The sequence below is a fragment of the Corapipo altera genome, unplaced genomic scaffold (genome assembly GCF_003945725.1).
Source record: "Corapipo altera isolate COAL_440 unplaced genomic scaffold, ASM394572v1 48, whole genome shotgun sequence".
NCBI classification, from domain to species: Eukaryota; Metazoa; Chordata; class Aves; order Passeriformes; family Pipridae; genus Corapipo; species Corapipo altera.
In genome coordinates this window covers 2,918,235-2,941,910 of record NW_020884931.1, presented here as the reverse complement: position 1 = coordinate 2,941,910, position 23,676 = coordinate 2,918,235, and the positions used below count along the sequence as shown (strand labels likewise).

At 40.3% G+C, this 23,676-nt stretch overlaps 1 protein-coding gene across 1 annotated transcript in view; it reads left to right on the top strand.

The window, feature by feature from the left end:
- The window catches only part of ALK (ALK receptor tyrosine kinase), a 310,600-nt gene that overhangs the window by 225,040 nt on the left and 61,884 nt on the right, over positions 1 to 23,676 (top strand). Inside the window, exons 6-8 of the mRNA XM_027659345.1 lie at positions 8,155 to 8,286; positions 15,834 to 15,965; positions 17,432 to 17,532. Of these exons, the coding sequence (XP_027515146.1) occupies positions 8,155 to 8,286; positions 15,834 to 15,965; positions 17,432 to 17,532 (365 nt within the window). The remainder of the gene's footprint in view (positions 1 to 8,154; positions 8,287 to 15,833; positions 15,966 to 17,431; positions 17,533 to 23,676) is intronic.

Sequence of the window (23,676 nt, the reverse complement as noted above, 5' to 3'; positions counted from 1 at the left end):
AACAGCTGTTGCTCTTCCACTGTGGGGCCGTAGTAAAGTATTGGCTGTGATGTGAGGATGCATCACTGCATCCTACTGAAAGGGACCATATATGAATGCTCAGGATTGTGCTGATTTGTGATATTCCACCCACCGCCCCCAGCAACTGATCTGTAGTAAGGCCATAAACCTCAGTATTGCTGACAGCCAAAGGAGAGAGACTGCTTTAAACAGATATAGAAACCTAATTGCGTTTTAGAAATGAGAAATCCGATTCCTATCTAAAATGATGTTTGAATACAGTTAAGTGTCGTGCTTCATACCATTTTTGTTTCTCACAACAAGTCATACAGATATATCTCTCTTGCTGACTGGATTGGCAAAGCTAAAAGTGCATGACAGAGGGATTGCTGAGATGCTGCTATTGCAGGGTTCACAGAGTGGTTATATCTGACCTGTGTGGAATCACCTCTTGAAGAACCAAGCAGTCTTGTCCAGTCTCTCCTTTCTGCAGCTTATTTCTTGGATCTAGGCAACTTCAGTCCAACTGGGAGAAGTTGCGGCAGGAGTCAGTTAGTCTGGTTTGGGCAATTTACAGTCTTATTTACACAATTGAAATTGGTTGATGTGTACCTCAGTTGCCTCGTCTTTAAAATGTTATTGATGTTTGTGATTTTCTGTTGTGGTATTTTTAAGAACCAAGAATTGAAAAAAGTCTGCTGTGTATAGTGACAGTGTTGGTTGTGCTTCGAACTGAGAAACTTGAACAGGCAAAAGTAACAGTTACTTTAATAATAGAAAAAGGATTTAGACTAAGCCTCCTAAGAAGCAAAATGTGGAAAATTACATGTACTTCCTATCTAATCAGCTCTTACAGTTTACCCAAGAGGCACACATGAGGTTTGGAAGCACTATTTTCATGTCCTTTCTCCAGTAGCCTTATTTTATTTCATATTCAGTTCTGTGTCTGATGCTGAGATTGGACCTTCTCCTGTTGACTGTAAGTAAGCTTAGAGATCTTAACCACTTCATGATTTTGTCAGTGCCCACTGCATGTGGCAAGCAGCATTCATCTTCCAGTGAGCTGGCAATCAGTCTGGCCCGTGTTTCCCATGGGAGAGGTTGCTGGCTGATAAGAGCTGGTCTCCAAGCCTATTCAAACCTGAGAGGTCTGATGAGAATAGCAGAGTTAGTAATAGAAGTTGGACCTTTCTATTTTCCCTCTACAAGGTATGTATTTTGAAAAATTCACAAAAAATGGGGGCTTGGCCTTTTTGTTTCTAACCTGTTCCTTACTGTTACAAATATAGTATTCACTGCTTTTAGAAGTATGAAAGCAGGGTGGGAGGTTTTTTTGTTGTGGTTTTTTTTTTTTTAATCTCACAAAGATGCAATGGTAGCTACAAAGATGCAGCTCTGGAGAAAAGGGTATCAAACATCAAGTGCAGTTTGATATTGAAATAAGGGCAAGAAAAAGCAAGCAAAAGAAATGAGATTTGACATTTTAATAAAATTCCTCTATGCCATTATATTGTTCTAAGTCAGAATGTTCACATTTAGGGATGAAAACCTTAAAGACCTACTGTGTTAGATTACGTTAAAAAAAGTTCCAATGACTATGAAATACACAGTATTTCAAAGATATTTGAGAATAAGTATTTTCCATCTCTTTTGGCCCTTTTCAATTTAGTAAATACCACAGAATATGTAGGTATCACTGCATGATGGAAAATCACACTTTCTTTCTAAGTTCACTGCTGCTGTTGACTTATTTACTGTTAATTTTTGCATGTGCTGTCGGAGCTGTTTATTCATTGGTAAGCAAATCACAGGAAAAATTCCTGTTACCTAACAAAACCAAAAAAGCAGCTAGATTTTGTGCAAGATTAATAGGGAAAACAATATCATGTCATTTATTCCACTCAACAGTTTTTTGCTGTCTCAGGAGCTATGAAGACCCTCAGCCAACTTCCCTAATTGAAAACTGAGAAAGTGTGAAATCCATCTGACTTTCTGTTTCCTCATTCTTATTTCATTATAGTTCTAAGAAAGCTAGTTTTTGCTGTAAGTTTGGGGAAGCTACATCACACCAACATTAATGTTGGCAAGTCATTCAATCAAAAGGTAGGAAAAGTAACTATATCTGGTCAAAGACACTTCTGAGATAACACAGAGGGCCTGGCTAGTCTGAATGCTGCACGACTCTGGAGAGAGTTCATGCTACTGAAATGTGGCAGTGAGCAAGTGCTGGCTCCTCAGGTGTGCTGAGGGGCTTTCTTCTGTGTAAGCAATCATGCTGGGATTAGGCAGTGCAGAAGGAGCAGATGTTTTAAAATTTGTACACTAAACAGAACATCCCTACTTTGAAGCAGTGGAGAGGGAAGGCATATTAGAACTGAGCTGGCTGAATTACTGGCATGAGTGTGTTCCAAACCGGTAAGTTCTCACTTGAGTTTCCTACCCAACATTTTATTTTTGTTTAAATTCAAGTTTTTCAAATTGCTTGGGTTTATGACAGTATTACTCACATATTGAAACCTCTAAAGTCAGTATTTCTAACCCAGAATTGATTTGAATCTTTTGTTCTGTGAGAACTTTGAGAATTTTTATTTTATGGTTAGAAACATTTTGAAATGTTGACATTTTCTGTGAGATGAAAATTCTGTTTCTATGTAGCTCTAATGAGCAAGTTTTCCCATCTTGTAGTAGCTCTGTGGGAATGCTGTGCCCTTAGCATGCAGGGCAGGGGATGCTCCCTCAATGGGAAGTTATTGGCTACCCTCTGTCCTGCCTTCATCACATGTATGGCCCTGTTCATTTTATACTGAAAATTATTCAAACTGCACTGTGAAGACAGAGTAAATTATTTCCTTACAGTTTTTTCATCACTTATCATAGCATCTTAGTTCCTTACAAATGTTAATGAAATGAACATCACAGAGCTCTTGTGATGAGTTTATTCGCATTTTATGTATAGGAAGTGAAATAAGAAGATTAAAGGCAATTTATGTAGCTGGAAAAATGGGCAAGCTTTCAGGCATAAACTAACACGGGCTGTTTTATCTGCCTGTATCAGGCAGCCTAAGGAAAAAGAGAACACTTCCTCCTACAAATGTAGCTTCACTTACATCTTTATGCAATGACAGTAACAGTAGTAATGCTGTTACAAATATTAAAGTCAGAAATTATGAAGTATTGACCAACTTTTGCTGCCTCGTGTGAGAAACCTGGAATCCTTTTTTTTTATCAAAGCATTTTTTAAGGACAAGGTGTTTTCCAAGTATCTCTCTCACTGGTCTCATTTGCAGCTGCAACTACTTGGCTTCCTTGCTGATATGAATACAGGTGTCCTGGGGTATGTGTCTGGAAAATGAGAGCAATGTAGCTGGCTGGGGAAGTTCTGATTTATGTGATCTGCCCTATATCACGTTGGAGTTCAATGGCCATTTGCCATAAATGGCTTCAGTTCTCTCAAACATGAACTTGTCTTTTGCTTCTCTCGCTTTCTTACCTCCTTTATTTCATACCTTCCAATTTCTCAAGTGGTGAAAGCAGGGGTATTAATGACTTGGATCAATACAAAATTTACTTTGTCCTGGAATGTGGCTATCCCCAGCACCAAGTGAGCCACCAGCCTTCAAATGTCTGTGCTGCTATAAGGCTGGAGGACTGAAGATGAAGAGTGAGGAAATGATGTACCCATCAGAAATGGCAAATCATAGAAAAATGAACGATCAGAAACTCCCCAGAATTTTCACTAACCTTTTCTACTAGACAGTAGCTTTTTTTTCTTTTTTTCACAAAACCTTTAAGTCCCCCAGGTGCTCTTTTTTTAAATATCTCTGTCAAGTCAAAGCCCTTGAAGTCAAACCAAAGGAGGAGCAGGTGAAATTGAGAAGTTAGTGACAGATAGACATTGTCAGGGAGGTTGCATAATCCCAGATTTTTAGGGGCATTTAGTGGAAGTACATTAGACTGCAGCATTAGCCTATTAAAAAAACATTTTTCAAGAGGTGTAATTAAATAGTAGGAAAGTTTCTCCTTTTTTGAGAGGTAGCACATATGGTTAGATAAATATGGTGGACTTCTATGGTAGGTATTTCTTACTACATACATGCAATTAAAAATGGAAGTTTTGCACCTTGTGGACATACAGGGTTTTGCCTTGAGAACCGCTGGAGTCAACTCAACTGTGTCCAACTGGGCTTCTCAAGGATAGACCAGAGAGAAGCTGCTTGTTGGTAAAACGTGCACAAGACTGTACATTCATCCCAGGTCTTTGGAATTTTTGCAGAGTACAATAGACACAGTTTTTGTACAACAACCAAGTACTGTCTTACTAAGCTCTCTTGTTTTAATGTGTGCTGAGCGAGAGTGCTTCACCTGACTGTGTTCATCCAAAAATCTTTTGGTAGCATTAAAAATTATGGCCTAAGAAGTTGAATGTAGCATGTGAATGTATAATTATGTTCAACTTGATTAATCCTACATGATAATTAGCAGCGTAACCAGTTTGCAAGATAAGAGATATTTTTGTGGATGCCTGCAAGAATTTCAGTCTTCCATCCCGCCTGGTCTAGTGTGGTGGCAGTAAGTTAAAGTTTTCCATTTTGCTGTGATCAAACATCACAATCTTTCTGGCTGTGTTCCTCAGAGACAGACTCACCAGCACACTGCATTTACTCTGCTAATCAAGAGACAGAGAAAGAGAGAAGAGGCAGCCCAACTCAGAGAAAATCTGCTGAGGACTGAAATACATCCCACAGTCTGAGCAGTAAGTTGCTGATCCTGTATTAGGCTAAGCCACATGATTTTCCTCTTTCCATCCTGATATATTGAAACTTAAGTCCAAAAGCATGGGCAGTAAAGATCCCAGACTGTCATTTGTGTCCAAGGTCTGGTACTAGATTTGAACACTGCCAGGTCTAGACTATGTTCAGAAGCAGGACCTGTGAGGTACAAAGTCAGCACTTGTTCCCCAAGGAGTTGTTTGTTTCTCCTTTCAGTTTAGAGCCTGAAATGCCATTTGTTTAATGCTGCTGTTTAAATAATGATTTATAAGCCTCCAAGCCAGCCATGGTACAGTTTAATTACTGCTGTAATTTATGGATGCCACTGGCTACATAAACACTGCTGTAAATATAAAGGATGTCTCACACAAATTTTACTCTGATACTTATTTGATACCATTCATTTTCTTTTCCTTACATATCTCCTGTGTGTGAGTTGACGCCACTTCACTCAGCAATCCAGGTCATTCTGGTTTACTTTGCCAGGAGTGCTTTGGGCTGAGAAATGAAAAGATCAAATGTCTATTTTTCTTACAAAGTATTTTAATTAAAAATTGAGTTTCCTTGAGCTTGGATGCAAACATCTGCATCAAGTGGCCCATTAAAAGGGTTATTTGTATTTGGGCTTTTTTTGGTTATCTATTTGTTTTACTAGTTAATCATCTCCTTTATCCAATTCATTTTGCCTTTGTGCACACAGTAAGCAAGCAAACAAGAGACAGGAATAAATCATGCACTGTCACAGAGCCCAGCCATTCCCTGGGCTACAGCTTTGCTATTTGTGTTCTCTAACCTATACAAGGAGCATGTATATATGCATCTAATGCAAATCTGAGCTAATTCAAGCCCCATCTCCACAGAGATGAGTGAGCATGCAAATCTGCTGCTTTGTTCTGGAGGAATAGCTCCTGGAATTGTTTGATTTCTAGTTGCAACTGTCATCTTTTAAATACTACTGTCAGTTGACTTCAGGAGATTTGTGCTCCTGGGCTGCAACAAAGACACCTGGGAAGACAGTAAGTTCTCTTGAATGCCTTGGTTTCATTATAATTAGTGCTAATGCAGTCATGTGCTTGGAAAACCAAGTGCCTTTAAAAAGTTATAATTAATTGATTGAACAGAACAACTCCATTGCTTACAACAGCCACTCCTCCGAATCTCTGTGTAACTCTGCAGCTGCTGGGATAAAACATGGACATTGCTGAAAAGATTGCAGATAAACTGAGTGGGACATGAGAGCTGGTAATAAACATCAGGTTCAAAACCATCTGTGGGATAATTCAGAGAGACGAGAGTACTTCTGAATTTGAGTAGAACTGAACAGATTTTTAGGAGTGTCATGATGTTGCTAACCTCATGCAACTGCTCTGGGACATCTCTTAACTTTTCTTTAGGTGGTGCTTACAACAACACAGTGCTGTACAGGTTCATTGCACACCCCTAGGAGAAGGGGTCACCTACTGAGTTACCAGAGTCACTTCTTACAGGTTTCTAGAGTCCATTTGCACACTGACCTGAGCCCACTCTGTGGGACTTGTGGCATGTGAAGAACTTTGTACCTCACATAGGGGAGGCTCTCAGACCTGTCTCTGAGAGTGCGTTTTTGTAAGAAGCACAGCAAAACCAAAGAAGATACCATCTCATTGCCTTAAACCCTCAGCAAGGAGCCCACAGAAATTGCCAGCAACCAGCTCCAAGTTACTTGGTCTATTTGTTCCGCAAAGCTCTCCTCTGTAGTCATGCCTTGACCCTGACTGAAATACAAGGGCATTGTGCAGCCAGTATGTGGCAAGCCAGAATTGCTCAAAGGCAGGCAAAAAAATTGAGCTGACAATAACACAGAGCACCCTTTTCAGGAGCTGTGGTCCTTTATTAAAAAGGTTTGGCATGTATTCCCCCCACTCCTGAATTGATTTGCGCCATAAAATAAGCTTGAAGAGAAATAGTAGGTGTTTTCGTTCATGCTTCATTAATTTCTAGTTTTGGCAGGCAATAATAAATAAAAGTATCAAGTGCACATCTAATTGAATCGCCAGTGATTCCCAGCTCCCTGTAGTACCAGACAACATGATGTAGTTTCACTGTTTAGTGAGCATGGATGAGTTAGGCAAACAATGGCTCACTTTACCCAGAGGCTTTGGTTTAATCTTGTGCATTTACCCATTTAAGATGAGACAGTGCAGTTGTTGCTGCAGTGGGGAATTGACAGCACAGATCTCTTCATATTTCTGGGGTTACCCTCTAGTAGTGACTGGAAACACATCTTTGCAGAGTGAGGAAGGTGTCAGGAAATTGCATCTAGACCAGATTATTGTGGAAGGAACTCTGGCATTTCTCAAGCTTAGCCTCCTCCATGCATACTGGCTGCAGGATGTTGCTGAACTAGTTCCTGTCTCCTTCAGGTGTTTAATCTAGACCATGTGCCTCTTAAAAAAAATTTAAATTGAAAAAAAAAAGGTCTTGTCCTAAGTATCTCATTTGACCACAAAAAAAGAACTTGGGATGAGAGAATTCCTATGGTAAGGAAGATGACACCTAGTGGGCTACATGATCTCTGACTTCTCAGCTGTCAAGGGAATCAAGTGCCTCCAGAAAAGAATGGTGTTACAGGACAATTACTCAGGATCATTTCTGAATGGATGATACTGACCTCTGATTGTAATGGTCAGTGACCTCATTTCATGAGAGATGGCTCCTTTGCACATTGCTGGCTGCCTTTTGCTGCTTAGCACAGGTAAGATGAACTGGTGATTTTTGTATCTTGGTAGATGTAGTCTTTTGTGGCTCCCTGACACACAGGGAACGCAGGATGCAGGAGTAGGTATAGAAGAGAAATAAAACTACAAGTAGAGATCAGACTGTTTTCTTTCCTGCAGAGAGAATATGACAACATGATACATCCGAAGGAAAGGTAATGCACGTTGCCAGGAGAGCACAATGAAAGCTTGTGTTCTTTTCAAACCCTGTAGCCATATTATTCCTGAGATAGGCAGAGAGGATATCAGTCTTCAGTACTGCCAGTGTAGCAGTAGACAACACGCACATAATTAAAAACCTATCATGTGTTTTGTTGTTCTTGAGAAGTACCACAGAGCAGGCTGCAGGATTTCAACCCTTTAGAGGTCAGAGATGTCTTCCATGTTATAGCGCCAGAAAAGCCTGAGGAACTGAAATGCTCTGTTAGGTGGACCATTAGACAATTGACAAGATTAAACAGGTCAAACAAAATAATTGTCAAGTAATTATTGTATTGAGGGGATTTTACAAGGTGTTCTTCCCTTCAGTGCTATGCAGGATCCTGCGACCTGTTGGTTGAGAGGAAGGCAATTTGATAATCTGAAGTAGTTGTGGGTTTATTTTTTTTTCTTTGTTTGTTTTTCTCTAGGATCATCTTCTCTCTCAAAAATGGCTCTGGAGGGCTCCTTCAGCTGCTGGAATGGAACAGAGATCAGGCTGGGGCAGGCGTGTGACTTCAACAGGGACTGCGCCGAGGGAGAAGATGAGGGAGATACATGCAGTGAGTAAATCCAAACACCCAGGTTCTATCATCCTTTTCCAAAAGCATTGATTGCTTTGAATTTTAATACCTCAGACTTTAGCACTAACAGATTCATTTGGTACTATCAAAAGATCCATTTCCTCCATAACACATGCAGTTTCTCTGGATATCTGCCTGGAGTGGACCATTTGATATGTTTCTGTACTTGCCTACATTAGTTCTGCAGCAGGTTCGGTGCTTCGTCTCTTCCATGGTCCTGATCAAAAATGCAAAGGAAGTATAGCCTGAATAGCTAGATGCCTTACAGAATTATGAAATGTGTTGTTGGTTAAAGCCTTTAATCAAAATATAGCACAGCATGTGGCAGAAGGGAGAGGAAGGAGAAAACTTCTAAGATGAAAAATGAGTAGAACCAGTAGCTTGTCTTTGACCAACTCCTGTGTCTTTGTATTCCTCTGGTTTTCTGCCCTCTCTTCAACAGTCAGTAGTCTAATAAAATACAGCAGAAGATAGATAGCAGCCTGAGTTTTCTGAAAACTTGCTGTGCCTGAGTACTTTCTAAAATCTGCTGTGGAACTTTAGGACCTTCCTTTTACTATCCTGAAGATGCCTTATCTCTTTTTCTATAAATTCTACCTCTCCAGCATGTTCCCCTTTGCCAGCCTACAAATAGGAGTGGTGGATTGTCAGTTGTATGGTTGTCTACAGGGCACTCATATCAAGAAAAATAAATGTTGGGAGCTCATCATTTAAAGTGTATGTGTCACAGCTGATCTAGCCTATGGGCTGTTGACAATAGAACTCCATTGATTTGGTATGCAAAAAAATGTGTTCCCTGATGAAAATACCAGTACCAGTAAAAGCCTTTGGAATAGAAGAGACAGCTGTTCTCATATGTGAGAGACAGCTGCTTTCATACATGGCAACTAGAACAGGGGAGAATCTGTGTAAGGTAATTCAAACAATCTGAGTTGATGTAGGTAATTGTCTAGACTAACATACCTTTGTTATTTCTAGCAAAAACTTAAGGTAAGAGTGACACACAACTTCTAGCAGCTTTCACTTCTCTGCTGCTAATAAAGAAATAAAGTAACAGACTTTATTGGTGTGGAGAACATTGGTCTGACCTAGGATCATCTAGTAAACTGGACATTATATGCTTCTCCATCATATTAGGCATTGTTACAATTTGAAAATATGTTCATTAATGACACACTCAGTGAACATTAAAGTCACAGGAACAGTGTCAGCACTGTGGACTTGCAGCTCCTTAGAACCAATAATGCTTCATAATAGTGATATTGAAACCTTATTTTCACCTAAGAGCTTTAAAACAGAGCTCTAAAACCTCATAATAGTATTTCTATTGTGTCCCACTCAATAATTTAAAAAAAAGTTAGTAGGTTATTATAACCAGTAGGTTGAATGCATTTTCATTTAATTGGAAATAGGGAAACATTATCATCAACTGTATGTTCAGATACACTGTTGTGTCTGTGTGTGGTAAATGGTTCTGCCTTGTGAAGGTAATCCTGTCTATACCAGTGGGAAGAGCAGAGCTCACAAGGTGGAGTTGTGCCAATCAGGGGTGTAAACTGAATACCACCACGGGATGGGGCAGGCCTGGATGAACACGCTTCCCTGTTACTTTCAAACACTGGCTGTGCCTGTGGCTGGTGTGTTGCCCATATTCAGGCCACAGTCAGGTATCAGGAGGCTGGCTCTGCTTTTGCCCCTTAGCCCTGTACCCCATGGTGTGTCCAATTGGTAAAGCGGCCAACCCTTGCCTGGCATGTGTTATCCACAGGGTTTGGTTTCGTTGCCTTTCTTCCCTCCATGCAGTATTCATCTATGGCTTCATTCATCTAGTGCTTCACTCCCATGAAGAACTACAGCACTTACAGTTGTGTCGGCAAAAGAATGTACAGAGAATGTCAATGAGAAAATATAAAAAGCAGAAGATATTTAGCCGGCTGTTTAGCACAGCATCACTCCCTCTTGAGGAGAAGTCCTCATGTCTTGTATTCAGCCACAGTTATTGGGAATGAGAGTTTCTACTCCCAGCCAAAAGGTCCTAAAACCACCATCTTCCATTCAGGCAACAAAAAAGAGTGGCTTGCCTGAGCAAATGCCTGAGTTGGGGATATGTCTGTTCTTTCACTTACAAGCGTGCTCAGTTCTATGGCTGCTTTCTCTGCTTTGATATATTGAATATTGTTGGCATAAGGCTTCTTACACAAAACAGAGAAGTGATTTAATATTTTAGTTGTCAGTTATATCTGCATGGCAGCCTAACACAAAACATATGCCATCTTTCAATATTTTAGTTGTCATTTTGCTGAGCAACACAGATGTTTTCATCAGCTTTTTACAAGTGTGGTAAAAAGTGATTCAGATTTTTCAAGCAGAGAAGGGGGTTTCCCAAGTGGTTCTGCTTACACAAAAGAGCTGTCAGAAATAGATGTAGTTATGCTCAGAACTGAGGGGAGAGCTTTTAAAATTACCATTAACCAAAGGCTTCTTTCTTTGAGCTTCAGGGAGATGTTTGGGTTTTTTGCCTTTCACAGTCTTTTACCTGTGCAGGTACTGATTGATTTTATTATTATTTTAAATTTTTTTTCCTATTCATTTGATTTTTGTTCCTTTCTTAGCTGAATAAAAAAATCTCCCTAAAGCCTGCTGTTTGTTAACATCTCTTTACTTATTAATGGCCAATGAAATGTCATGGTGCTTGTTCTGCATTGCAACCAATTACTCTGTGTAGAGAGTGTAAAATCAGAGAGGGATGACCCCTAGAGAAAAGCATGTTGCTGTTTGAGTCATAATCAGACATTCTTGCAGGAGTAAAAGACAGCTTCAAAGAGGGAGTTGTGGAATTAGATGCCAAACTCTGTGTGTGTGTTGACTTGGGATCAGATGTACACAGTTAACAGACTGATGGAAGTGCCACACTAGAAATTACTTTGTAGAGCATACTTTGCAGACACACATCAAGTCTTCAGATAGCAGTAGTCTTATGTCTTTGCTGGTAAATTCATGCTTTTATGTGTTACAGCAATTACACATGCACCATAACAGACTTCAACTCTAGGTTTCCTCTGAATTGATAAGCTGATAGATTCTTCCATAAAAGTACTTTTTTTTAACAGTGCAATAACTTGAGTTAGGTGTCTCCAAAGGAGAACATTGAACAAAGAAATTATACCCTTACAATCTGAATTTCTCACATCTCATGTGACTGTTTGGACCAGTAGTTCCCCATATGAGGGTTGGGGAGGTCTTCCCATTCTTCACTGTGTCTCTTCATTGCCTCAAGGTAGGATGTTTCTTATTTCTAATGTTGCATCTTCTCTAATGAACATAACTTCCTTATCTTCTGTCTTGAACTGGCTCTGGGGTCTTCTCTTACTTGACTAGGTGGAAAGGTCAGCATACCCAGTGAAAGTTCACAGCTTGTGCCTAACACTTCAGCAAATGTAGTGTGCTATTAATGCTAAACAAGAAGTTCTATATAAGTAGTATACCAAATCACTCAACATATGGATATGGCTTACTGCAAAAAAAACCTCAAAAACCCCCTACTTCCTCTTATTGTAGTAATGACGTTATATACCTGGTATGGTACAAGACAGAGATGAAAACCCAAATTATTTACTAATACAGATTGGCAGAGCGTTACAGAAAGTGTGAATTTGTTTTAGTAGTTTTATACTTCTCTTTTTGGTTCAATAATCTTTTGTTGCAGTGCAGCAAGTCTGGGCAAAAATTAAAATTTTACTGGAAAAAAAGGTGCATATAATTTTGACTAGTCCAAAATTGTTTTACTTTCTGTCACAAATTCATGAAAAAATTTCATCTTGGGAAAATATTGGTTAATCAGTCTGAGCATGTTAGGAAAGTATTGGATATATTTAAAAAAATACAATAAAATTAAAAAGAATGGAGGTGCCCATAGTATATTTATTATCTAGAGACCCAGAACTTAGAGGATTGACTCAGAATACAACTAACCCAGGACTGATTCTTTCTTCTGCTTAAGTGAATTTGAATCCATAGTTCCTATTTCTGTGAGAGTTTCCAAGATTGTGATCTGGAGTTCTGGTCTAGCTCAGAAGAAAATGGTTATTCAAGTCTCTCCTGGGATTGCTCTTTTACAAATTTTACGTAGAATAGAGAGTGAAAGTAATGTCCTCCATCTTTCAAATAAATCCCATAATCACTGGGTTATAGGATAATTTTCACTCTTTGCCTCATTAAATATTTAAGGATGTTAAACACCATATCAGGTGAGATAAGGAAGACTAGTGTCTGATTCCCGAAAGAGGTGGCTCAGGCTGTGCTATGTGGTTGGAGGAGTACATGCACATATGTGCCAAAAAACCAGATGGCAGCTACAATAGGAACCTATAAAGCTTGAATTTGTGGTAACACGGACAAGTGACCAAAAAAAGCGTGGATAATCAATTCTGCAGGGACCAGTTTACTTTCCAGGTAAAAATGCATGAAGAAACCACTGGATTCATTTATATCCAGATACAGCCCAGCAAAGTCTCTCTGCAAGCAAAATGATGAAGTAGCAACCTGTTGCCATGCTACGCTCTCTTAAGGTTCCTGTCTTGCATACACTAATCCTTCTGCTTCTTTCTTGATCAAAAGCTTTACTTATAGCAACAAATTATTACCTCTGGAAGTTCTGAATTCAGCAAAGCCATCTGGTATTTAAGGATAACTCTTTGTCAACTGTTGAAAAATATTTCTTTTTTTATGCTTCATTTCTGGTAAAATTTGGCTGGCCAGCTTTGCTAGCATAGAAGCAATCACTGAAACAAAATCATGTTTAAGATTCATGCGGTTCTTTAAGTTGTTTGAGTAGCTGATCTATTTGGCTTCTGAGATTTCCTCCTTAGTAAAGGTCCATATGTACAGAGTACTCCGTTATGCGTTTCATCTTTATCATATCAGTCTGGAATTTTACCCAAAAGTTTAAGCTGTGGTATCTGGTTGATTTACACCTAGTTTTGAATCAGGAGCCTGCTCCATCTGCTTAATAAGTTATTTCAGTTGCTAATTTTTCTGGCTATTAATGGATGAAAAATCTGAGTTAAACAAAAAGAACTTGAACTTGATTAGATTTTGCTTGAAAAGTATTTCATTCTGAAGACTTGAAAATATTTGGTTAGGAACAAGTTTAACACTTGACAGCTTTTCTCTGCTTCATCACTCAAACAAAAGCAGAGACTCTTATATTCTCCAGTACTTCAACTTCACTGGGCTACTCTGTTCTCCATCCCATACCTACAAGCTGCATTTTAATCTTACTAAGCTCTAAATCTGAGGTTTCTGTCACTAATGATGATATCCAATATGGCAAGTTTCAATAGGAGTAACTCCTGCTCCCTCCTTTACTTGAATTTCCAATAAAGTCAGATTAGCTTCCCCTCATCAGTGCGGTATCTGTGCTAATGTGAGCTTCAATCACAAACATTCCTAAAATTGAGAAGTACAGGTCAACAGAGAAAGAGGTCTTTGTGGAGTAGCAACACATGGAATCATAGGTGCTGTCTGTACATTCAGAGTAAGAAAGAGCAGCAGAGAAAATTCATCCAGGGCACAGAACATCTGAAAACTCATAAAAAATTAATTTGTGGAAGGGGAGTGAAATATTCTGTGAAAGTAATAGCTTCTTATTTATGCCCTTACTCATCGGCAGTGAGCTTTTCGTGGCCTCCAGGCAGGGATCGCTACTCAGATGACTCCTCCTGCTGCTCTGACTTGTTTACATCATCCTAGATAGCAAATGGCCATGACATGAATTCAGTTGGACACTGAGCCAAGCTGTTTCAGTAGGAATTCAGGGCACATTACAATTTGTCATTTTCTCTGTATCCCAGCCTCAGGCTGCACAGCGAAATATAGTCAAGTTCTATAGAGGGGTAAAACACTAGGAAGTAACTCTCTGCTTAAGAGCTTTACATTTAAAGAAAAGACTGAATGAATCTGGAGATTTTTAAAAGGAAAAAGTCGAAAAAGCCTGAACTTCAGTGCACGTTCTAAAACTTTTCATAACAGATTTTAATGCTTGCAGATAAAAACACTAAAATATGGGTCTTGCCTCAGTGTTGCATTCCAGGTTCAAAATCGGCCCTCCTAAAAAGCTACAGATAGAGGATTTGTTTCAGTTTCCTCTGCCAAGTGAATTGTTTCTCAGGCTCCTAGAAAAACAAATATTTCTGGTCTAGATGCTGCAGCTGTGGTGTTCCCCAGTTGTTTTCTCTGGGTACACCAAGGAGCACATACATGTGCCACTGGCAGTGGCTTTTGAGGTGTGTGAGTCAAAGGTGAGGCCCTGAGAGCAGGTATTTAATTGACCTGAAATCTCAACTGCAGGGATCTCCTGATACTTAAACGTTTTGAACGATCCAGAGCTTGAATACTGGTGCCTCAGTGTCTGACAGCCACTTTATAGATATAAAATTTCAGGGGGGAAAAAAATTTAATAATCATAACAAAATGCGTGTTCAGGAGACTCCACTTCTCACAGAGGGGCTAATGAAATTACCAGTATCCCCTGACTAGCAGATTCTCTTAGATTAGGAGTTTGTAGTCTATACTCCATCTTGTAGGTGAATAAATTTTTACTCTGATTTTATCAAGCAGGAAAAAACAGGAAAAAAAAGGAAAGGAAAAGCAAATGTCCTGGGTATGTATCTGCACATGAAATTTCATTTTTTTTTCTTGCAGTTTTAAACAGATTCCTTGTATCATTTTCTTTTTTTGGGGCAAAAGGAGCAATATGTGCACCCTTTGTAAGAAGAACGTGCAAGTGGAGGTAGAGAAGCATACCTTCTGCTTTGAATGAGATTACCATTGCTTTAAAACTGATTAATATCAAGGCAAAAACCTAGTGGAGCTCTGTTGTTTGGAGCTGGGAACTTGAAGCCAATGACAGAATGAGTGGGCTTCGAAGCCTGAAAGTATGGCTTAAAATAAACTATCCTCTTTTCAGCCATTCATCTGACAAAAGAGTTTCACAGGTGAAAAAACTGAGACACAAAAGGATTCAGTGCTTTACCTGAGGCCACATCAGTGCTCACAGAGAGGAGAGGTCATGTTGCTGAGCTGGAATGAGTAGAAATCTAGACTGTAAGGGAGGGAATCTTTTTAGGAATGTATCCCTCTGCACGATTTCCCACTGTGGAGCTGCAGAAGCAGGGAAGTCATCTCCAAGATGTAACCTTGAGTGGGCTTATACCTGCCGAGCTGAGAGGCCAGATATGTAGGAGACCCCATAGTGTAATACTGAGATGTGTCCTCTTGCTCGGGTTATTCAGAGTGTGGGAGGAGTCAGTCACAGCCTGGGGATTGTTTCCCACCGCACCACCCTCCCCACGGCCAGGCATGTGCATGACTCTACACAGAAGGACTGAATAACTGTGGGGTGCCCACATTCCCTGGGCAAACCAGGCCAGAAGAGTCACTGCAGCTTCTCTTCGTGCCCAGGAGACTCCTCCTCAGCTCACCTGGGTTTTTCTGTGTGTATCTGTGCATCTCGTTCCCTCTTGCAGGAAAGCTTCCCTCTGGCTTTTACTGTTCATTTGAAGAAGGGGACTGTGGCTGGATGCCAGGCTCCTCTGCATCCCATCCTTCTCCATGGCGGATTGGAAGCTCGGAACACAACCGTTTTCCTTCAATAGAAGGTATGTGATAAGTAAATAGTAAGTGTAGAGCATAAAGAGCAGAGAGAAAAAAAGATGCACAAATGGTGAGGAGAGGGAATAAAACACAAGGCAGATTTTCCTGTGTACTTACATATTCAGCCTCCAGTGAAACAAAAACAAACCCCATCTTTCTACTCTGAGTGCTTTGAGCAAAAGACTATCCTGCTCCCTTTTTGTCTTGAGGGTATAGAGTAGTACCTCAGTTTCCACCCCTGATGCCAGATACAGATCTTGCCCCTTTCTAAACAACTTCATACTAAATGTTCATCTGCATGACCCTCCTCCATACTGATCTGTTTTTTCCTTTCTGATTTTCCTTTTTACTTTCTCCGTTTCTCTCTACTGCTCCTATTTTCCCCTGCTCACATTCTAATTTTTCTTCTCTTTGCTTCATGATCCGCTGAGTTGCACTTTTATGGATAATTGATTCTCCTACCTAAATGCCAGTCATTTCTAATCCTTCTCATGCAAACCATTGAAGGTTTATACTTTGGGCACTGAACTACTGCTGGCTGAGTTTTGGCAAACACACTCCCTGCCAGGATAAGTTTTTTTCTAATGCAATAACATAAATCATTACAGACATTTATTGCTGAGGTACAGAGCATCTAAAGGGATGCAATAATAACAGGAAATTAATGATATATAATCCCAACATTGTTTTGAAAAGGTAGATCCAGAGTTAAACATGAAGAGTAAGATTCTCTACTTTCATGTGAACTGTGCAGCTGTTCTGATTTATGTCATGCAATGGTTTAGCCCTTGGTAATAACAGACCACAGCGTGACGGAAACACAAGTAAACAAGGCCAAGAGCCAGAATGAGGGTGCTGATGGGGAGCTGGCAAATGCTGTTGCTTCTGTGATATTTCTATGCTGCAGAATGAAAGACCAAATAACTGGACTCTAAGTAATGCTACTGTCCTGAGCTAGAGGGCAGAGCTGAAATAGGGCAAAACCACACCCTTTCATGCAAAGCTGCCAATGGAAAACCCTAGTGTTGCTATTGGCCTTGTTCCCCTTGTTTACAGCTAATTATTAAAGTAGCAAAGAGGTGTCCAGCTGCATTAATCTTAGTCTGATGGTGTTTTGCCATAGCTGTATTGTTGTTTGGTTTTGGTCAAGATAAATACTTCTGTTCTAAGTTACTTTTTGTTCATAGAAGATATACTCTATTATTCACCCTTGCAAGGAGGATGAATCTGAGGGCGGGGAGCAACAGAAGAGAGCTGTAGGGGAAAGGTAGACGTACTCCTTAAATGTGGTTCCTGAATATGGTTTTCAGGTAGGTGAAGCTGCATCCCTAAGAAATTGAAAAAGCCGTCTGCTCCCTGGCATTCTGTTGTAGTAGGAGCCAACTAACATAGGTTTTGGGGAGGTTTCACAAACCCTGAAACCTCAGAAGGTGAGTGCTGCAGTTTGACCTTCTTCCTTCTCTTTTATCAGGTTGTGCACTCCTCCTTAACACCAGCAAAGCACCAGCAGTAGCAAAGACTGTCATGACCAGCACTGCATTTCCAGCTCCTTTGAGGAACTCCCCCTGTGAGGTAAGTCATAATGTTTTCTTTTCTTTTGCAATTTACAGAGCTTTTTTGTGTGTTTGACTCAGGTTTTCAAACATAGGTACTAGGTCAGTAGCACAGCAGCCACTTTCTCTGATGGCTTTTCTATACAATATACTTATTTATGTCCTCTGTGCAGGAGAAAGATATGGTTATCTGCTTGAATGGCACAAAATGTCCTCTTATTACTTGCTGTCCTCGTTGTATGGCCTCACATGATGTATTGTAATCTTCATAATTAGGTGTATATGCTGTAAGAGTACAGCAGACAGCATTACATAAACACAGAGAGGAAGAAGTGCATGAACAAGCATTATATTTGCAAGATTCAAGAAAGAATAGGCTTCAGGACTGCCCCTGAGCCATCCAGAAAATGCAGTGCATGCTTTCTATAGGTCAGCTGGGATTTGAGCTGGCAGGTCTTCATCTTTCTGCACTTCAAAGCTACTGATCCTCGTGTAGGCCTTGTTCATAAGGAGTGCTGAAGTTAGCAGCAGCAGAGATAAATTCATGGAGAATGTAACCATACTCGTATTCAAGCAGAAAAGCTATTGACAGTCATAAGACGTCAACTTAAGCAAGTATATCAAGGCTTGCCAGACAACCTTGCACATGGTTGTAATTTCTGAGTCAGTTGTGCTTAACCCCTAAACTGCAGTTTACAGAAAGATGACCTGTCTGCATCTTTTTACTCTGCCTGTAGCTTCACAGATTATATTATCACTGATAGGATTTATTTATGAGTTATGACCCATGGCTAGTGACTTGGAGCATTTCACATCTTGCATAGTCACCCTGAAATGTCACATAAGCTCCTGGATCCTGAAGCAGAGGGATTTGAGAAAATTAATCCTAACAAAGCACAGTTTGTTGTTTGTTAGTTGAGCACTGAACAGACAAGAGAATTAGATTTCCCCCTTTCCAATGGTCTTAAAATGCACAAAGGACAAGAGGGGATGCATTAGAAAGTCCTCTGGAATACACAGAAGAAACTGTTTCTTTGTCTTAAGGTTTGGTTTAGTTCACTTCCGTTGGATATCTCAGTTCATATAGCAAAGCGCCTCTTTTTTTGCTCTCTTGATATATTCACATTCTCCTTCTTTGAAATATATTCTACCTTGTTATTCCTCCCGTCTGTGACAAAAGCATATGCAGGTTCTGAATATTTTAAGACCTTGCTTTGCCACGGACCAGCAAGAGCAAGTGTTTTTCATAATGCACCTGACACAGGAATCACAGTGAATGATTTCCCAATATCTGTGTATTTTTTTCTTGTGTATACAACACTGCAAATAATTAAACTTGCCGTCAGGGGAGAAGCTGCCATGTATTTCATCTGCTCACATGCCATCCCACCTCCGTCACTCCCCTTGGCTCTTAAAAGGCATCCGGACGCATCCAGCGTTGCAGCTGTCGGTAATAAAGAGTGAAGGAGTTTTGGCAAGGGTTTTGTTTCTTGCCTTTTCATATAGTGTAAAAGCTTCTCTTCCCAGTGGGTCCCCAGTGGCTTCAAATTCTATTTTACTGGAACAATCTGTCGGTGCACAGAATAATTTAATTCCACTTTTCTGCACAAAGCAGGAGGAGAAAGGAGATATGCCCCCCTATGTGCTTATTCCTCCAGTAGGTGCCAACAAACTTCCTAATAGTGAAATTATACTCAGAAAGGAGGTTGTGAAAATACTGTAATGCTGCTGTGTATTTATTCACCCTCAATCACTTTCCAATTGAACTGGCTCAAGTTCAGACACTAAAAGATGAGTTTTCTTTTACCTGTCACTGCTGACAGCTCCACCTGGAGTGTCACAACCAGGACAGATTCTCTGGCAATTGAAATCCCACAGACAAAACTCAGTCAGAATTCATGCTGCAAAGGAATCTCAGCAAGTGTGTGAATTAGACCCATTTATTCTTCCACCATCAGATCAAGCCGCAAACCTGCTCTCCTTCTTGTATTTGATCCAGCCCTCGTGACCCTTCAGATATCTGCTTGCTCCCCTTGTGTGTTCACTTCCATAGTGGCTTGTTCTGACAGATGCATCCACTACCCCAGAGAGGTTAGTCTCAGATACACATAATGTTAATGATGGAGGCCGTCCTTAAGCCTGTCACTTAACATCTCCTCCTTGTATGCAGTGTCTACCCCAATATAAACATACCCAGCTCAGCTGAAGTCCTGAGGGTGAGACTGAGTGTGTTTCCCTGCCTGCTCAGGTCTCTTGCCTGTGTATGAGGAGCTTCCCCCTGCTCTGTGCATGGGACTTTATCAAATGCCATGTGCTGCACAGCCTGAGAGCAACAAGGAGGCCAGCAGACATCCCCACTTTGTTAATCCTGACTCCCCTCTCTTCTGTCCCTGCTGCATGGAAGCTATGGCACACTACTAGGCCTGCTGTTAACTGAAGCTACTATTTTTTCTCCTTTTCCCCTAATTTTCTTTTCTTTTATCCTGTCAAGTTAGACCAGTTACGTCCAAAACAGCGGATGCTGACACCCTGCTTTTTATCCTGAGATGTTCATAGGAAAATTATTTCAGCCTCAGCATGAGGAGCTCTACTTGTCACAGTGCTGTTTACCAGGCTGGAGGAATCTGGGTTTTGGCCAGAATGCCTATGCTACCAGGACTCAATGCTGATAAGGAAACAGTCAAGCAGTCCACAGTGGGTTCCAGCCACAAAGAGTTTGCTAATGCTTCAAGCTTGGCTTTTTTTCCCTCAGCCTGGCTGTTTAATCTTCCACTGGCAAATATAGGCTGGCAAAATAAATGACTGACAAAATAACTGGGGTGCCATGGTCTAAACACCTTCCCTGCTGAGGTTTTGGGCAGCTGCTTGCAGCGGTGTGGATGCCAGCACTTGGAGACACCAGAGCCTGGATGATCTTTGGCATGTGTATTGCCACTGAGTGCAGGACTAGCGTGATCCTCCATCTTTGTGTTCTCTCCAGCTTGAGGTCAGTCACCAGGAGCATGCTGGGCTGCCTGTCCTTTCCATGCCCTGCAGGAGGCTCCTTGTTAACTCAGGAAGGGAAAAGTCAACCTGACCTACTCTGTACTGCCCCACATGCATCAAAAGATGGGAAAAGGATAAAAATGCCTGCAGGAGATACCATAATAAACACAGCCTGCACTTTCCCACACATGTTTGGGATTGGCCCGAATGTGCCTTGCACTTTGTGTACAGCTTTGTGTACAGCCTTGCACTTTGCTCCTGTTTGTTTTCAGCAGCCTTATGTTTTCATTTTCTTTGTTCTTCAGTGCTTTTGGCAGGTCAAAGCGGTTAGTTTGTGATGCTGCCCTTTGTTCTTGGTTCAGTTAGTTTTTTCTCTTTCTCTTTGTTGTTTTATTAAATCTTGGCTGGAGTATCTTGGCTTCAAAGAATCTCTTCTTGTTTGCAGTCCAGACAGCTTTTGTTATCTTTTTCGTGTTGCACATTCAGTAGAGTCCTTTGCCTGTTGACCCCTTTAACTGTGTTTTAAAACCAAATTTATATGGAAGAGGGAAACTGTGGCACTTCCACTAACTCTTGGGTGAATGCAGGAAGTGGCATGCATAATCCGTGAAGAGATGCTCCATTACCCTGAAGTAGCCAGAAAAGGGAGAGGCAACAAAAAGCTCAGGAAATGCTTCTGGAACCAAACTGAGTCACAGTAATCAAGAGTGAAAATCTTTTAACCCACATATAAAAGTTCACTGGAAGCAAAGCACATGTAATTGAGCATAGGAATGCACATAAAGTGCAAAGAATTAAGCAAAACAGTGGCTTGATTTAAAGGCAGAGTTTATAGAGCTCAAGCAATAAAGCACAGCATTATTTGCCCCTTCTGTTCACACTGTGAATGCCCTCCTCTGAGTGGGAATTAGTTGGCCTGCACAAGGCTGACAGGGCAAAGAGGATCATGGAGTAGTTACACATCTCCTCATTTTGAAGAAGAAATCCATATGCATATCATTAGTAGCAGTACTGGTCTCTGGGAATCTAGGAAACCACTTTGCAATTAAATCCAGGGGAAGTGCTGTCATCTCAGACACCACCATGGCAAAACTAAATTGCTTTGCCATGGTTGATAGCCCCTAGGTGTGCACAGTTTCCAGACTGTAATGGCCACCTACTTCTCAGCACTTTGCAAAGATTCAGAGAGCTGACAAAACTGTTGCAGATGTCCAGGGAGCACTCACCTTTGTGTGGAAGCTGGAGGCTCAGTTTTGGCTCTGCATGTCTAGACAACAAGGCAATCCCACCTCCCTCACTCCCAGTATTATTGCTGTACAGGTGGAGTCACATATGCTGACTTGCTTTTCATTCCATTTTTTAGAGATGTTCCCCATCTGCATCCTCATCCTTGAAGGATGTTGTGGTACCTGTAGATCCTAAGAGTCATACCTGTGTCTTCCCAAAGTGTTTGTGTTTCTGTCATAAAAAGATGCAAGACCAGCTACACGACTACTGCATTCTGTGAGGCTTGGTACGGGGTGTCTTGCATCTGTGCTGCAAGATTTCATTTTTTGGTGGGTTGTTACTACTCCTGTTTGAAAGTCAGTGCAGAAACATGAGCAGTCTGGAGACTGATTTTTAGAAAGACTGTGCTTTGCGCAGCACAAGGGAATCTGTGGCAGAGTCTTAGTGCCAGTGCCATACCTGAGAAGTAAAAGCCATGCATGTAGCTTAATGTGGGCTATCGTAGAGGACAGTAACAGCAGAGGTGGTTTTGCCTGCATGGTGATGAATTTGAAATTAGCCTTGAATGTTATCACATCCATCTCCACAGAATAAGGTGACTCTTTGCAGGAGAGACTACATTGTGATTCATTTTTCTGTTAGGTCCTGGGTCAAATATTTTAAAGGGTATAGTTGTGCTGGAAAACAATGAAAAACAGGTTACTGTGATAGTAAATGTGCTTTGTGTTTTGGCTATGTTTAAAATAATGGAAATATTTTTCTGATGCTATTTTGGCATGTCAACTAGCTGTTTCTTGAAAGCCTGTTTCTTTCATTATATTATGTAAGTTAGTACAAAACTGAGACAGTTTTATTTAAACCCTGAAATTACTTTTTGCATGTAAACATACTCTCTCTAGAAAATAAATATAACACGTTGATGTAAAGAGAAAAGTTTGCCCTCTCATTCAGGTTTACAGATATAAGAATGTTTTCATCCTCTGTGGTTATTAATTCAGTTCTCTTTTCTATGCAGAAATGTTGTATTTTTTTTAAAGCATGTAAATTAATGATATAAATCATTCCTTGAGTGCATTCTGAGCCCCATGCTGACACCTGCAGAGTGTGTCTCCTTTTCTCCTCTATTCCTTGAGCTTTAAATAACTAAGAAGGGTACATGGTTATAAGATTGACTCTGACCATTTATGAGCATGAAAAATGCAATATAGATATGCCTCTAGCACAGCCTTTCATGTGTTTTATTTGGCAGAATGTTGTTAGCATCCTTTTTTATTTTACAGTGTTGTTTTTAAAATCTGTACAGCTTATTCACTGTTATCTGTCTTCTCTTGCTTCCTTTGCCACTTGTCTTCTGTGTCATTGGTTCAGAGGATCTATACCAACTAAAATTTCTTGAAGGCCTGGTCACTCCACAGTACTCTGACAGGAAAATTCTGAGCACTTTCTCTTTCTTTCTCTATTGTTGTTTTTATTTTTCTGTTTGTCTGTTTTCTGAAATCAAGTAAGAAATAATGTGAGAATAAGTATCTGGAGAATCTGTTCGTATGAAATACAAGCTTCTCTTACCTGCCTAAATATTTTAAAACTACAGATCAGATCAGTTAATTATAATTTTATCCTTTACAGGAGGTTTTTACTTGCATACCTGAGTCCTAAACTAAAGCAGAAGTATCAGCAGACTGCAGAAGAATCTGATTATGCATAGTTGTAGATCTGGCCAAACCCTGGAACAAGACCTTTTGGTCCTCTTTATTATTCATTAGAGTCCAAATCTGAATTGCTGAACAGTACTAATAGATGTCTTGCTCGTACTATTGTGTGTAACCATTTCTCATTTCTAGTAAGAAAAGAAATATTGTCAGTGTGATAAACTTCACATGTCAAACACAGCTCATATTCATGTACAAAGCTTACTGAGAGTTGGCAAAGTTGTTTGCAGCTATTGTCTAAT